Raw genomic sequence first — 16,063 nt, 5'->3', positions numbered from 1 at the left:
AAAAATACTACTAATCCCTGTCCAATTATCTTTTATTAGTTGTCACAGGCATAAATATTTAAGGACGAATGTATAAATAAACACCTACATATCTTAACTGGCCCCAGATTTTAAGTGAATATGAATCCAAATAAAAAGACAAAGTATGGATGTTACAATTATACTAGTTTTAGGTCAGGTTATTAGAGTTACTATTTCAGCAATCTCAGATTCCATATAAGTAACTGAGGAAAATAATAAAATTGATTTCATTTTCTTATATGTAAATCATATAAATGGGAATAAAAACATAAGTCTTATCGAGCAAGGATTGATTAGTTAATCCATGTAAAACAGACTATGCAATCTCTGACACAGAGCAGCGTCTCAAATATTTTATGTTCATGAACATGAAACATTCTACAATGTTGGTATGTATAGAAATGGTGATAGCACAAAATACAGAGGTATAAGTGAGGGACTGATTCCCGGATGAAGTAGCTAATGAATAATGTCTTAAATAATAGGCAGAATTTGCAATATATCCATGGAGGTTAGAACTCCTAAGCAGAAGATGAAGTGTGTACAAAAAGGCAAGCTTTGAAAGAACATTCATTAATCAAGGATCTGAGTTATGGGTCAAGTTGTTTACGAGGTGGAGTGGGGCAGGATGTGATGTGGTAAGTACAAACTCATAGGGAAAGTGGCATTGTAAGTTGCGGTGTCATCATTAAGGGACAAATATAAGGAAAAATTTATGATTTAAGAGAGGAGTAAGACAAAATCTGAATTTGAAAAGTTCAGTTAGATTTGCTCTTAAAAACACCATCAAGACAAGGATCACATGATTTTTAGCATAAAGCACAAAACAAGCAAAGCTGACATTGACTTCACACACTTAAAGATAAATGGCATCTCTCCTTGACCAGTTTATATTGCTCTCTTTGTTACTAACATGACATGTATTGCACTTCTCTCTTGGCATGTTTACTGCCTCCAAAAGACCATGAGTCCCTGGAGGCCAGGGAGTTTGTATTAATCATTCTAGTTACCCTTGCAGCTACATAGGTAGGAAAGTATTTGATAGGATTTGTAGTGAGGAAATTGGGGTCTATCATGGAAAGATTTTAAGTTGAAAGAGGAAGAGGTATTTGATTTAGAGTGGACAGAAGTCAATATTTTCAAATTATTAGAATTGTTACCTTATTCCCTCATGTGAAACAATTGTATGAGCTAAAATCTAGTGCTATGAGCTTTTCCTTTGATCTTTAGATTTTAACCATTTATTTTACAGACTGAATGCATTTCCAGTTACCTAGGTTAGCACAGCTATGCCCCTACCTCATATTCCCCTAACCCCCATTCCTCTCCAACCCATTCTTTTTATTGAGGTAGTAATACATACTTTTAATGAAGTTAGATTATTTCATCACAATTTTATTTTTTAAAAGATTTATTTGTTTATGCATACAAGAACTGGGGTACAGGTCAGAGGTGTGGGGGTGGGGTGAGAGGATTTACCAGAGGCAGAGTGGGGAGCAGAACAGGCAGATTGACTGAAATACCCTACTGAGGGGAGCAGCGGGCAGGACAGGAGAGGTCTGCTGGGCCATGTGTGTCACCTCCCTGGCTGGGTATCAAACCCATGTTTCAGTGACTGCTGACAGCTTCACAGTGCTGAGTCAACCCCTTGCACCAAGAGGGAGACCCACACAATTTGAATTCTTTCCCTGGATATCCTAACTTAGTAAATGAATGTTAAATTTGTATATATGAAGGTTTACTCCTTGTCTTTTAAAGTATTACAAATTTTGAAAAATGCATAGTGCCATGCATCCATGATTGTGTAAAGAATAAATATCATTCATTTGCCTTTACATTTTAAAAATCTTTATTTATTGCATAGAAGAACTGTGGTGTAGACCTAAGGTATGGGATGGGGGCCGGGTGAAAGGATTCACCAGAGACAGAGTGAGGAGCAGAACAAGCAGTTTTAATGCAATACACTGCAAAGAGGAGTCATGGGTGGGACAGATGTCTGTTTCAAATGTGGGTTAACTCCCTGTCTGGGATAGAAATCTGGCTATAGCAGTGGTACTGCTGGGACCTAACCCAAGGTCACCAAGGAGGCTCCATTCATTTCCCTTTATATCCTCTGTGCTAAATTTATCTCTTCAAATTTCCCTCCTTTTCTCTGAACTCCTAGTCACCACTGATCATGTTATTGTCACTGTAGTTTTGCCTTTCCACAATGTTGTCTAAATGGAGTCTGGGTATGTATCCTTTTCAGAATGGCTTCTTTTATTCACTAATGTACGTTTAACGTTTCCCCATGTCTCTTTATAGATGGATAGTTCGTTCTTTTTATTATAGAATATTTCATTATATAAATGTAACAGTGTTTTTTGTTTGTTTTCTTTGCTTTATCCATTTACATATTGAAGAACGTTTTGTCACTTTCAGTTTTTGCCAATTATTAATAAAGCAAAGCTGCTTTTAACACTTGCATGCAGGCTTGATGTAAACATGAATTTTAAAATTAGTTGAATAGATAACTAGGAATACAACTCTAGATTGCATATTCAGATTATAGTTACCTGTGTAGAAAACTACCAAAATCTTGTTTGAAATCCAACCAGAAAGAGTAAAAATTCCTCTTGATGAGAATTTTGCCAGCATCTGATATTGTCAATGTTTTAGATTTTTGTTATTGTAATAGGTGTATAATATTTCACTGTTTTAATCTGCAATTAGGAAAACATTATCTATACCAGTGGGCTATTGTGAAGATTACTTGAAAAAAGCATTTGCAAAATAACCTCTTTGTTAATGTAACACATAAGTACTAACATATTTTTAAGGCCTATGCTAAGTGCTTGGCATACAACTGTGAACAATACTAATCTCAGCTCCCAGGAAACTGCAGTGAAAAAAAAAGTCAAAGGCACAGTGTATTTTAATTATCATAATATCAGTAAGTAATGAGAGCTATAAATACACATAATCAATTTTTTGATAATTAGAGATTGTCATTTATTAGCATTTCTTTAAGTTCATTCACTCTTCCTGAACTATCAAAAAGTGCTAATTATAGCACCTCTTTTCTTACATATCTTGTTTCTGTTACAGAAAATCAGTGCAAACAATTCTGGATGATAATTTCTCCAGTTTTTATATTGTTCTCATTTCTTTCTTTTCTCCTTTTTTAAAATACATGCCTCAAAAATGTATATGCCTGGATTATATAATAGCAACTTTTTTGATAATGTGAATATTTTGGTTCCCATTTAGTTAAAACATACACAGTATTTTAAATATAAATTATATATAGTATACTACAGTAAACTACATATACTATATATATAGGATAGTATGGTAATGTGTAGTATACTACCATACATTTTAAGAACAATTACAACCATTCAATTGTCCTATCTCTGAGTCTTTTAGTATTTGACATACTTTGTGATATAAATATTGGAATATGAGGTATATAAATGTAAATTATATAATTAAATGTCAGTACTAAGTGAGAATTCTTTTTAAAACTAGCACATTATGTGTGCGGTTGTGTGTGTTTGTGTTCATTTAGTTTCTACTACTATAAGCTATGGTCCTTAATGGACATGGATCCTCCAAATAAAGCTGTGTGTATGTATTATTTATCACCAAGTTACATATCTCACGCCATTTGAATAATTTGCCAAATTTATAAACTTGTGTATATTTTTGAGTCACTGTGACTTTGAGGTCTCTGAATTCTATGTAGATATTGTTGCAATGTATTACCTCCCTTTAGCTAATCATTAAATGGAGCATAAATAAAGATCATTTAATCAATTGCTCTTGTCCAATTCAGTTAAAGAACATTTTCATTATGTATTCAAGTTATTTTATTTTATTTTTAAAATATTTATTTATGCATACAAGAACTGGGGTATAAGCCAGAAGAATGGCAGTGAGAGGATTCACCAGAGAGAGTGTGGGGAGCAGATCTACTGAAAGACACTGCTGAAGGGAGCAGCAGGAGCGACAGGAGAGGTCGACTGTGCCATGTCGGTTGCTTTTGGCCTGCCTGGGATCAAACTCCTGTTGCAGTGTCTGGCAATAGCTTGGTCGTACTGTCTTTAACCCCTGCACCATCAAGGAGGCCCATATTCAAGTCATTTTAATTTGTATTTTGTATATGTGTCACACATGTGTTAACCTTCATTTTTGTTTTTGTAAATGCAGGTATATTTATAAGCACACATTTCCCAATGTAAGTTTAAAAAAAAACACTACATCTTGTCATACTTTCCTCATTTTAAACCTTGTGACTCCACCAAAAGGAAGTGACATAACAATGAGCTTTTGAACAAAAAAAATACAGTCTATTGTATTATTTAATATGAAAAGCATATTTTACGTTTAAGTTTGCTTGCGTAAATTATAATGATGTTATACATTTATTTGCATGAATATAAGTTTAGTGTTGGCTTGAAAATATGTCTAGATAACATGTAAAACCTATCATTTAAAAATAGACCAAATTCCTTAGCACATGGTTAAAATTAAAAAAAAATTTGTTTTATTAAATACTATTGATTAGTAAATAATTGATTTTTAGGGGCCTCCTTGGTTATGCAAGGTGTTAAGCACAACACTATGAAGCTATCTGTAGCCTCTGCAACACGAGTTCAATCCTTGGCTGGTCAGGGAGAAAACCATGTGGCACAGCAGACCTCTCCTGACTCGCCTGCTTCCCTCAGCAGTGTTTTTCAGTCAGTCCACCTGTTCTATTCCCCACTCTGTCTCTGGTGAATCCTCTCACCTCCCGCACCTCTGGGCTGTACCCCAGTTCTTTTATGCATATATAAATAAATCTTTAAAAATGATTTTAAAATATATAAATTAATCTACAATGAATAGGATTAAGTTTCAAATTCAAAATGACTGACTTAAAAACCCCACATTCTGTTATTACAATCATCTTCTTTAAGCATAATTTTGCTTTTATTTATGAAATCTAAATATTTGACTGAATGAAAGTACATTATACCTTTGGTAAAATGATGAGATTTAATATTTTATTAAAGTGCTTAGAAAAAGCCACAAGAACAGGTATTTCATATGTTCTTTTAGTTATTTTTAAATTATATCTGTTTTACATAACTCCCCTACAAAACCAATAAGAAAGAATTCACAGGGGACTGTCATGATGGTGCATGGGTCCACTGGTGAAGGAAATTCTGTGGGGACTACACCTGAGGTGTGCGGGGGGAAGCAAGCATTGTTTAAAAATGAACAATGATGTAAAAATGTATAAATAAGAAGAAAATTAAAATTAGAAGAGATAATTCACTCAGTAAAGCAAGAGCATTTAGATTTGGTAATGGGTAATATAGCCAAATGAATCAGACATTTATGGAGATTTGGGGATCAGTTGACAACTCTCTACCACAGATGCAAAAGAAAAAGGGTGGTATCTCAACTCTTTCTGAACAGGGAAACTGTCAAGAACATGAGGAGATTAAAAATAAGTGTAGAATGTTGTCAATAAAAGCTTTCCTAATCTCTCAGCACACTTCCTGAGTGTGTATTATGTAAGATGATTGTCTCAATGCAGAGTAATGTTGAATTTTTATTGAAAATTAAAAAATGTGTCCACATGTGGTTCTATATGATTTTTCAAGTTTCATATTCCAGGGACTGAAGTATTATTTCTGTTGTGGAAGAAAACTGATAATTCCATAATCACTAATACTTAGGTGTAAAATCCATTTTGAACATGATCCATTCACGGTTTGAATTCTAGGCATATAAATGAATCATTTATATCACGGGACATAGCAGCCTACCAGCTCAGCTCTCATCTCTACAAGCAATAAAAACTTGATAGTGAAAAAGATAAAACTTTGATTGTCAAAGATAATTTCTACCATTGACATTGAGTTATATATAACCAGAATCTTGTCATTTCTTGACCAATAGGAATGCATAATGTGAAAACAAGAAGAGATTTAAAAGTTAAGATTCCAAAATGTCTTAAAATACTTTATTTTTTAAAAGTTTAGCATTTTAATAACAATATAGATCCATTTTATCTTGATCTATATAGTTATAATTAATAAATTATTAACATTTGGTTTTAAAATTATAAATATTTCATTTATTGAAATATTTGGAGGCTCTGTGCTATCACAAATATTTTCTTTTAAATAATAAGAACAAAACCCAGAAGAGGAAATGTTGTGCAAGTATAGTATTAGGAATTGCTAACCACTTTTAAAATCCTGTCTTTCAGGAAAGAACGGTGACCATTAGAAGACAAACTGTAGGAGGATTTGGATTAAGCATAAAGGTAGCTAATCTTTACAGTCTGTCCTTACAAAGGCTGTGCTATAATGCTTGTTATTTTTGTGTATTTTAATTTTTGTTCATTATCAATTATATACGAATATAGCTAATTCCTCAGTATTTGGACTCAGAGGTATATTAAGTAGGTTCTCACAGAACTTATTCAACTTTTGATTTAGAAATGTTAGAAAAATACTTGGGAATTGTATCTTACTTAACATGGACTATAACTCATTAATTTTATCTTTCTTTATCTAGTTTCATGTTAAATATCAAACTTAGCCCTGCAATTTACATTTCTTTTCTAACCATCCAGCGCAAAATTATTGATCTGTCAGTTAAGGAATTAAGAACATGTTTTATATTGATAAGAAACAATACAGTTTATTAGCTGTAGTCCATTCATCTTTGTCTTTTGTTTCATTGTTTATTTAAGAAAAAGTAAAATATAACATTGTAACACATATAGACAAAGATTTAAGATCTGATTTGTTATCCTAGCATAAATTAATTATAAAAAATAGTTGCTAATTTTCATTTATTTTTCAATTTTAAAGGGCTTTTCCTTTTGTATACTGTTGACTATTAAGGATATTCCATACCTGCAATTTATCATCATTAAAATAAAGCAAATTTTAACAGGATGGGAAATTATATAAATATTAAAATAGTTAACTGAATGACAGTAAATGTTTCTTAGAAACCTGTAAGTTTGTATCTCTAAATGAAATTTAACTTTATCTTGACCGTTTGCTTAGACATTTTGTTTATATTGGATGAAAATCATACATCCTAGATTTAAATTTCATGAAATTTCAACACAGCTCAAGTTACATATTCTTGGAAAATAGAATTTCCATTTGTTGAATGTTATCTCTGGATGACCTCATGAAAATGGTACAGAGAAAGAATCAATGTGATTGTTATGTCAAGTGACAAGGATATTACTATATAAAATGCATAAAGTGTTTTAAGAGATATTTTGTACTTTCATTTAATCTATCATCGATTAGAACCAGGAAAACACACAGAGCAAATTACAAGATTTGGAAAAGATACTGTAGGAATTTTTTCATCAATAGACCATTGTTTTGGTTTTGGCTTATTACATTTTCTGTGAGGTATTTAAACAGATCACTAAAAGTAGAAGAAAGTTCATGAAGAGAGAGCAAAAGCTGAATGTGAACTAAATCCAATGAGAGTTGGTTTCATCTGAGATAAGCATTTTCACCTACACTCAGCTATGTGTGAGAGTAACACTTTCTTTTTTTTTAAAGATTTATTTATTTATGCATAGGAGAACTGGGGTATTAGCCAAAGGGGAGGGGTGAGAGGATTCACCAGAGACAGTAGAGAGCAAAATAGGCAGATCTACTGAAAAACACCTGAGAGGAGCAATGGGCTAGGCAGCACAGGTCTGCGGCACCAAGTGGGTTGCTCCCTGGCCTGCCCGGGCTCAGAGATCCAAGTAGTGCTGCAGCTGCTGCAATAGTTTGATATTATGCCACCAGGGAGATAATATGCCACCAGAGAGACACAAAAGAGTAAAACTTTCTTAATTTTGTATGATTAGAAATGTCTATTTCCTTTTTAAAAATTCCACTATAATTTAAGCTCAATATCTATGTCATTTATTATTCTGCAATATGACATTTTAACCTAGGCTGTTTTTAAAATAGTGACTTTGCCAATGAACCTTTCAGTTTAATAATTTTGTCATTTAAGTCCAAGCAAATCTCTTACATATATAATAGTGTAAATTGCTTTTTAAAGGAAGTGTGCATTTTCCATTCAAAATATTGGCCACAAAAGTAATATTAAAATAAAATTGGTGTCATATTTACAGGTTTCACAAAAAAGGAACAATTTCATAATTCTTATTAATTGAACAATCTAATTAGAACATGAACACCAATTTTTATTTAGAATATTGCCCATTTACACTGAGGAATTTCCTTTTTCTAAATATTCTTTTTTATATAATTCTTACATCATTTTTCATTTTTGCACAATGTATGCATTTTCATTTTGGTTATATTCCCCATACAATTGCACTCCCTTATTTTGAACCTATTTCTTCCTCTCCCCAACCCCTAACCCCCAGTAGTGTGAATCTGGTTTATAGTTGCTTGTTAATTTTGATTTTTACTTTATTATAATGTCTTTTTCCTGGACCCTTATTTAGGTTTTTAAATTCCTGCTTTGAGTGAGACCATCTGCTATTTTCTTTTTCTTTATGACTTATTTCGCTGAGGATGATCCCTTCTAGCTCCATCCATGTTGCTGCAAATTGCATGAGTTTATCTTTTTTGATTTCTGAGCAATATTCCATGGTGTATATATACCACATCTTCTTGATCCAGTCATCTATTTTTGGGCACTTGGGTTGTTTCCATAGCTTAGCTGTTGTAAATAGTGCTGCTATAAACATAGGGGTGCAGGTGCCTTTTGGATTAATGTTTCTGCGTCCTTTGGGTAAACACCTAGGAGTGGCATTGCTGGATCATATGGAAGCTTTATCTTTAGTAGGTTGAGGAATCTCCACACAGCTCTCCATAGTGGTTGGCCCAGTTTGCACTCCCACCAACAGTGCAGGAGAGTTCCTTTTTCTCCACACCCTCGCCAACATTTGTTGTTGCTAGTTTTTTTTAATATGTGCCATTCTCACTGGTGTAAAATGGTATCTTATTGTAGTTTTGATTTGCATTTCCCTGATTACAAGTGATGTTGAACATTTTTTCATATGCCTGCTGGCCATTTACATTTCCTCTTTGGAGAAGTTTCTTTCTAGCACTTCTGCCCATTTTTTGACTGGATTATTTTCTTTGTTTGTTGAGTCTCATCAGCTCTTTGTGGATTTTTGTGATCAGTTCTTTATCATTAGTGTTGTGTGCAAAAATGTTCTCCCTGTAGGTGGGGTTTCTCTTTGTTTTGGTTATTGTCTCTTTTGCTGTGCAGAAGCTCTTTAATTTGATGTAGTCCCAGCTGTTGATTTTTGCCTTCACTATCACTGCTTTGGGTGATGAATCTGTAAAGATGTCTTTGAGGTGCATGTCATGTATTCTTTTGCCTATATTTCCTTCTATGTATTTTATGGTTTCAGGTCTTATGTCTAGTTCATTAATCCATTTTGAGTTGTTTTTTGTGCATGGTGTGAGGTAGTAGTTAAGTTTCATTCTTTTGCATGTAGCGGCCCTGTTCTCCCAGCACCCTTTATTGAACAAACTTTCTTTGTTCCATTGCATATTCTTTGCTCCTTTGTCAAATATTAGTTGACCATAAATCTGTGGGTTTATTTCTGGATTTTCTATTTGCATCCATTTGTCCATGTGTCTGTTCTTGTTCCAATACCATGCAGTTTTTATTATTATTGTTTTCTAGTATAGTTTGAAATCTGGGTGTGTGATACCTTCATTCCCATCATTCCCATCTTTTTTTTTTTTTTTTAGGAAAGCTTTGTCATTATGGTTTTTGGTGGCTCCATGTGAATTTCATCAATATTTTTTCTATTTCTTTGAAGCAAGTTATTTGAATTTTTATTGGAATAGCATTGAATCTATATATTGCTTTTGGTAGGATAGACATTTTGATAATTTTAATTCTTCCAGTCCATGAGCAGGGGATTTTTTTCATTTATTTATGTCTTCTTCTATTTCTTTTTACAGTGTTTCATAGTTTTCTTTGTATAGGTCCTTTACCTCTGTTGTTAGGTTTATTCCCAAGTATTTTACAGTTTATTCCCAAGTATTTTACAGTGTTTCATCGTTTTCTTTGTATAGGTCCTTTACCTCTGTTGTTAGGTTTATTCCCAAGTATTTGATTTTTTTTTTTTGTTTCAATAATAAAAGGGATGGTTTTCTTGATTTCTTCTTTTTCAGATTTATTGTTTGTGTATAGGAAGTCTACTGATTTTTGCGTGTTGATTTTGTATCCTGCCACTTTACTAAACTGATTGATTAGTTTGATTAGTTTTTTTGTGGAGTTTTTGGGGTTCTCTATATATATTATCAAATCATCTGCAAATAGTGATAGTTTGACTTCTCCCTTGCCTATTTGGATCATTTTATATCATTCTCTTGCCTTATTGCTCTGGCTAGGACTTCTAGTATTATACTGAATAGCAGTGGTGAGTGTGGACATCCTTGTCTTGTTGCAGATCTTAATGGAAATGTTTCAGCTTTTCACCATTGAGAATGATATTGGCTGTGGGCTTGTCATAGATGGCTTTTATGATGTTGAGTTATGTTCCTTGTATCCCAAGAATTTCAAGGGCCTTTATCATAAAAGGGTGCTTTACTTTGTCAAAAGCTTTCTCAGCATCTATTGATATTATCCTATGTTTTTTGTATTTCTTTTTGTTGATGTGTTGTATTACCTTGTTTGATTTTTGGATGTTGAACCATTATTGTGTCCCTGGAATAAATCCTACTTGGTCATGGTGAATTATCTTATGAAGACATTGTTGGATTCTGATAGCTAAAATTTTATTTAGGATTTTTGCATCAGTGTTCATTAGAGATTTTGGCCTGTAGATTTCTTTTTTTGTGTTGTCCTCATTTGGTTTTGCTATTAGTGTAGTGTTGGCTTCATAGAACTTGTTTGGTATTATCCCTTCCTTCTCCAATTTTTGAAAGAGTTTGTGAAAGATAGGCACTAATTCATTTTTGAATGTTTGGTAGAATTCATTGATAAATCCATCTGGTCCTGTGGTCCTGGGCTTTTTTTTTTTTTTCTTCCAGAAGGGTTTTGATTACCATTTCAATTTCACTGCCTTTTATTGGTCTGTTTAGGTGTTCTATGTCTTCTTTATCTAGCTTTGTGTGATTAATATAGAGTTCTAGGAATTTGTCCATCTCTGCTAGATTGTTGAACTTGTTTGCATATAACTGTTCATAGTAGTTTCTGATTATTCTCTTGATTTCTGCTGTGTCTGTTGTGATTGCTCTTCTTTCATTTGTGATCCTATTTATTTGTGTTTTCTCCCATTTTTCCTTGGTGAGCCTGGGTAGAGGTTTGTCTATTTTATTTATTTTTTGAAGAACCAACTTTTGGTTTTGTTGATCTTTTGGATATTTGTTTTGTTTGTTTCTATTTCATTTATTTATGCTTTGATTTTTATTATTTCTTTTCCTCTTCTGGTTTTGGGGTTTTGTTTTTGTGCTTATTCTAGCTCTTTCAGATGTGAGATTAGGTTGTTTCTTTGAGTTCTTCCTAGTTTCTTGATGTGAGCCTGTTTTGCTATATATTTCCCCTTATTTTCCTCTTATTACTGCTTTTGCCTCATCCCATACATTTTGGAAATTGGTGTCCTCCTTGTCATTCAACTCAAAGTATTTTTTAATTTCATCTTTGATCTCTTCATTAGTCCAGTGGTCTTCCAGTAGTGTGGGTTTCAACCTCCACAAGGTGGGAGGGTTCCTTGCTTTCTTTTTGTGGTTTATATCTAGTCTGATGCCTTCATAGTCAGAGAAGATGGTTGGTATGATTTCAATCTTGGTGTATCTGTTGATATTTGTCTTGTGTCCCAGTATGTGTTCAATCCTGGAGAATGACCCATGTGCATTTGAGAAAAATGTGTACTCAGATTTTTTTTTGGGTTTAGTGTTCTATCGTTGTCTCTTAAGCCCATGAGCTCAAGATCCTTATTTAGAGCTTTAGTGTCATGACTTACTTTTTGTCTCATTGATCTATCCATTGTTGATAGCGGTATGTTGAAGTCTCCTACTACATATGTATTTTCTCTGATGTCTGTTTTCAGAGATAATAATAGTTTTTTGATATATTTTGGTGCTCCTTCATTTGGTAAGTATATGTTAATGAGTGTTATTTCTTCTTGAAGTATTTTCCCTTTGATCATAATATAGTGACCGCCTGGGTCTCTTTTTACCTTTTTGGGTTTGAAATCTGTTTTTTCTGATATAAGTATAACTGTTCCTGCCTTCTTTTTTGGTCCATTTGCTTGTAGGATTGTTTTCCATCCTTTTACTTTCAGTCTATTTTAATATTTTGTAGTTAAGTGAGTTTCCTAGAGACAGCAAATGGTTGGGTCTGTGTCTTTTTATTGAAGCATTTATTCTGTTTACATTTAGAGTTAATATCAATATGTTAGTGTGTGTATTTACCATTTTCTTTGACTTTTCTTTGGTTTTATTTATTTTTTTTAGTATTCTTTTTTTGGGGGGCCTTGTTTCATTCTTATTCATCCCTCTGTTAGTTCTGGCTTTGGGACTCCTTGTAGTATTTTTTGGAGTGGGTGTTTAGTCATAATGAAATTTCGGAGTTTCTGTTTGTCTGGGAAGGTCCTTATTCTTTCTTCATAGAGGGAGGAAAGCTTTGCAGAACAGAGTATTCTTGGTTGGCATTTTTTGTGATGGAGTCTGTTGACTATGTCCCTCCACAATCTCCTTGCCCATACTGTTTCTTTGGAGAAGCCTAATGTCAGCCTGATTGGTTTTCCTTTGTATGTTACCTGTTTCTTCCCTCTTGCCATCTTCACATTTTTTCCTTGTCTTGGGTTCTTGGGAGCTTTACTATTATGTGTCTTGCTGAATTTTTCCTTTCATAATGGAAATTTGGTGTTTTTCTTGCTTCTTGTATGTCTGTTTTCAGCTCCTTTTTCATGTTTGGGAAGTTCTCTTCAATTATTTCCTTGAATATTTTCTCTGTTCCTATGTCTCTCTCCTGTTCTTCTGGGATTCCTACAACTCTTATATTTCCTTTCCTCCTGGAGTCAGATAGTTCCCGAAGTCTTTCTTCATTCTTTTTCATTTGTACTTCTCTTTCCTTTTCTGTTTTGGTTCTTTTAATTTTTGTGTCTCCAAGAGTGCTTATTCGTCCTTCCATTTCATCTATTCTGCTATCACTGCTTTCCCCAGAGTTCTTTAACTCTTCCATTAATCTTTTGATCTCCTGTATGTCTTTCCCTTTCCTCTTTAGGAACTCAATTACATTCTTCAGATTGTTTATTATTTTTCCCTTATCATTGTTTTCCTTAATGACTTATGTCAGTTTTTTAATCACAACAATTTTAAATTTTCTGTATATGGGCCTCCCCTGGTGGCACAGCAGTTGAGTGCTGGGCTGTGAAGCTGCCTGCAGCCTCTGCAGTGCTGGTTCAATCCCCAGGCACCGGGCAAGGGTCCCACATGGTGCACAGACCTCTCCTACTGCACCTGCTGCTCCCCTCAGCAGTGTATTTCGCCGCTCTGCCTGTTCTGTTCCCCGCTATGGCTCCGGTGAATTCTCTCACCCTCCCGCGCTGCTGACTGTACCAAATACTTGTATAAATACATAAATGAATGAATGAATGAATAAATAAATAAATGCATAAATAAATAAATCTTCAGATTTTCTGTCTGGAAGGCTCAGAAATTCTTCCAAGTCACTGTTGTTGCAATCTGGTGGGTGATTTTTATTTTGTTGTGTGTCCTCTCTCTGAGGACTTGCTTGATTGCTAGTATTTTTTCTTTTCCCTGCTGCTTGTTTTCTAATTTGTCCTATGCATTGGGACACTGTGTCGCTGGTACTGGCTGGCATCTTTTTGGTGTGCTCTTTCTGGGATGTCAGAAACTGGTGGTCCAATCGAGGCAAAAACTGTTATGCCAGAAGTCCTGTAGGGCAGTGGTACTATGAATATGTTAATAGTTGCTGTCACAGAATATCTCCTCCTTTTGTTTGTTTAATTCCGAAGGTGTGTCTTGAAGTGCCACAGACTGCCCTGGAGCTGGTGTGGCTGGATTGCTTGCTGGACTCCAAATTGCTGGATCCCCCTCTGGGCTCCAACTCCCTGTCAGGCGGGACCTGGCTCGTGGTGGCCTTCAGCTCCCCTCTAGCTGTGTGGACAGCTCTCTCCCAGTTTCAAGCAGTTTTTGTTGAGGTGAAGTTCCCTATTCTAAAAAGGCAGGTAGGAAGGGCACTTTTATGTGCCTGCGGTCTGCCCGGGCTGTGGCTGCCACTCTCCCTCTGGGCTCTGAGTGCTGGCCAGAAGGGGCCTAGTGTGTGTGGGGCTTCCCAGCTCACCTTGGGCTGCGGGGTCAGCCCAATTCCAGTTTCAAGCAGTTTTTGATTAGGCGAAGGTCCTTATTCTCTGAGGAATTTCTTTTTAGTGTTTTCCATTTGGTTTTCTTGATACATACCTCAGAGTTCTGTTTTTCTATTTTTATTTTTTAAGATTCATTTATTTATACAGGAACTGGGTTACATACAGGCCAGATGTTTGGGAGGGTGGGAGGACTTACCAGAGACAGAGCAGTGAACAGAACAGGCAGACTGACTGAAATACACTGCTGAGGGGAGCAGAGGGCGAGGCAGGGGACATCTGCCATAACATGTGGGTATCTCCCCTGCTGGCAGGGATCAAACCCGCACTGCAAAGGCTGTAGACAGCTTCAGTGCTGTGCTCAGCTGCCTGTGCCACCAGGGAGACCCAGCTTTTCTAGTTTTTAATCTCTCTTCAATTTCATTAATATAATTCAACCTGTTTATTTATTCATATAGCTGTATAAATATCAATGTTATCATAAAAATATTTACCTTATTATAATTTAACTAAATGTTACAAACTACTGTTATCTATTTGTATTTTTCTTTCAATCTATAAATATACATAGGATGAACAGTTTGAAAAATTGTTTTGGGGGCCTCCCCGGTGGCCCAGCAGGTTGAGTGCAGTGCTGTGAAGCTGTCTGCAGCCTCTGCAATGCGGGTTCTATTCCAACCAGCCAGGGAGATACCCACATGGCAGGGCAGACCTCTCCTGTCTCACCCGCTGCTCCCCTCAGTAGTGTATTTCAGTTGTTCTGCCTGTTCTGTTCCCTGCTCTGTCTCTGGTGAATTCTCTCACCCTCCCATGCCTCTGGCCTGTACCCCAATTCTTGGATAAATAAATAAATCTTTAAAAATTGTTTTGGGTTATATGCAGATTTAAAGTTTAATACTGACCATTTATCTATTTGTTTGTGTGTTTATTTTTGTTACAGAAATTTGTGCTAATAATAAAACTATAAACATACATACATACATATTTACATTTTCCTTATTTGCTTCAGTTATCTCCACTGAAACACACTAGAGATTTCATTATTATTTCTTTACTTTTAAATCTATTTAAACTGATGCAAAGTTGGTTTACAACACTGTTATGGTTTACACTGTTATGATTTACACTATATATGATTTACACATATTACAACCCTTTTAGGTGTGTGTTACTAGACCACACCTACCTCCAAGATGCCCATCATATTCCACCATAGTCCACTGTACTCACTCCTCAGTTTTCTCTTACACTTTCTTTTTCCCCTTTGGTTTCCGCAGTTATATAATCGGATTTCTAGGATTATTATTGATTTGGTTATATTGGACTTTTTTTTCCCCTAAGTTACACAAATAAGTGGCATGTGTTGTATTTGTCTTTCTCCTGACTTATACTGCTTAGCATAATCCCCTCCAACACTGGTGTTTTTATACTGAGATTAGTAATTGAAACCTTGAATATCTGAAGTGGAGATAACCAAAGGAAGAGTGTACATCAGACAATTGAGGGGGCATTTACTAATATAATTAAGATTACTAAAAATGCTCCTGAATTTCACTGTACTTACAACACATGGTGCTATTTCTTCAATTTTACCTCCAAAAATTCTTTAAAAACTTAAATAAGGTCTCACTCATAGCAGGAATTTAGAAAACCTAAATTAGGAACTAGGAAAAAGACTAATTATAATAAAGTAAATATCAAAATCAA

The 16,063-nt window shown here is 34.7% G+C and overlaps 1 protein-coding gene across 1 annotated transcript in view; it reads left to right on the top strand.

The window, feature by feature from the left end:
- Positions 1-16,063, top strand: part of SNTG1 (syntrophin gamma 1) — a 270,738-nt gene that overhangs the window by 11,656 nt on the left and 243,019 nt on the right. The window contains exon 3 of the mRNA XM_054691914.1: positions 6,266-6,322. Coding sequence (XP_054547889.1) covers positions 6,266-6,322 — 57 coding nt within the window. The remainder of the gene's footprint in view (positions 1-6,265; positions 6,323-16,063) is intronic.

Source organism: Talpa occidentalis, unplaced genomic scaffold (genome assembly GCF_014898055.3).
Source record: "Talpa occidentalis isolate TD23 unplaced genomic scaffold, MPIMG_talOcc4v2.1, whole genome shotgun sequence".
NCBI lineage: Eukaryota > Metazoa > Chordata > Mammalia > Eulipotyphla > Talpidae > Talpa > Talpa occidentalis.
This window is presented reverse-complemented; position numbering and strand designations above follow the sequence as displayed.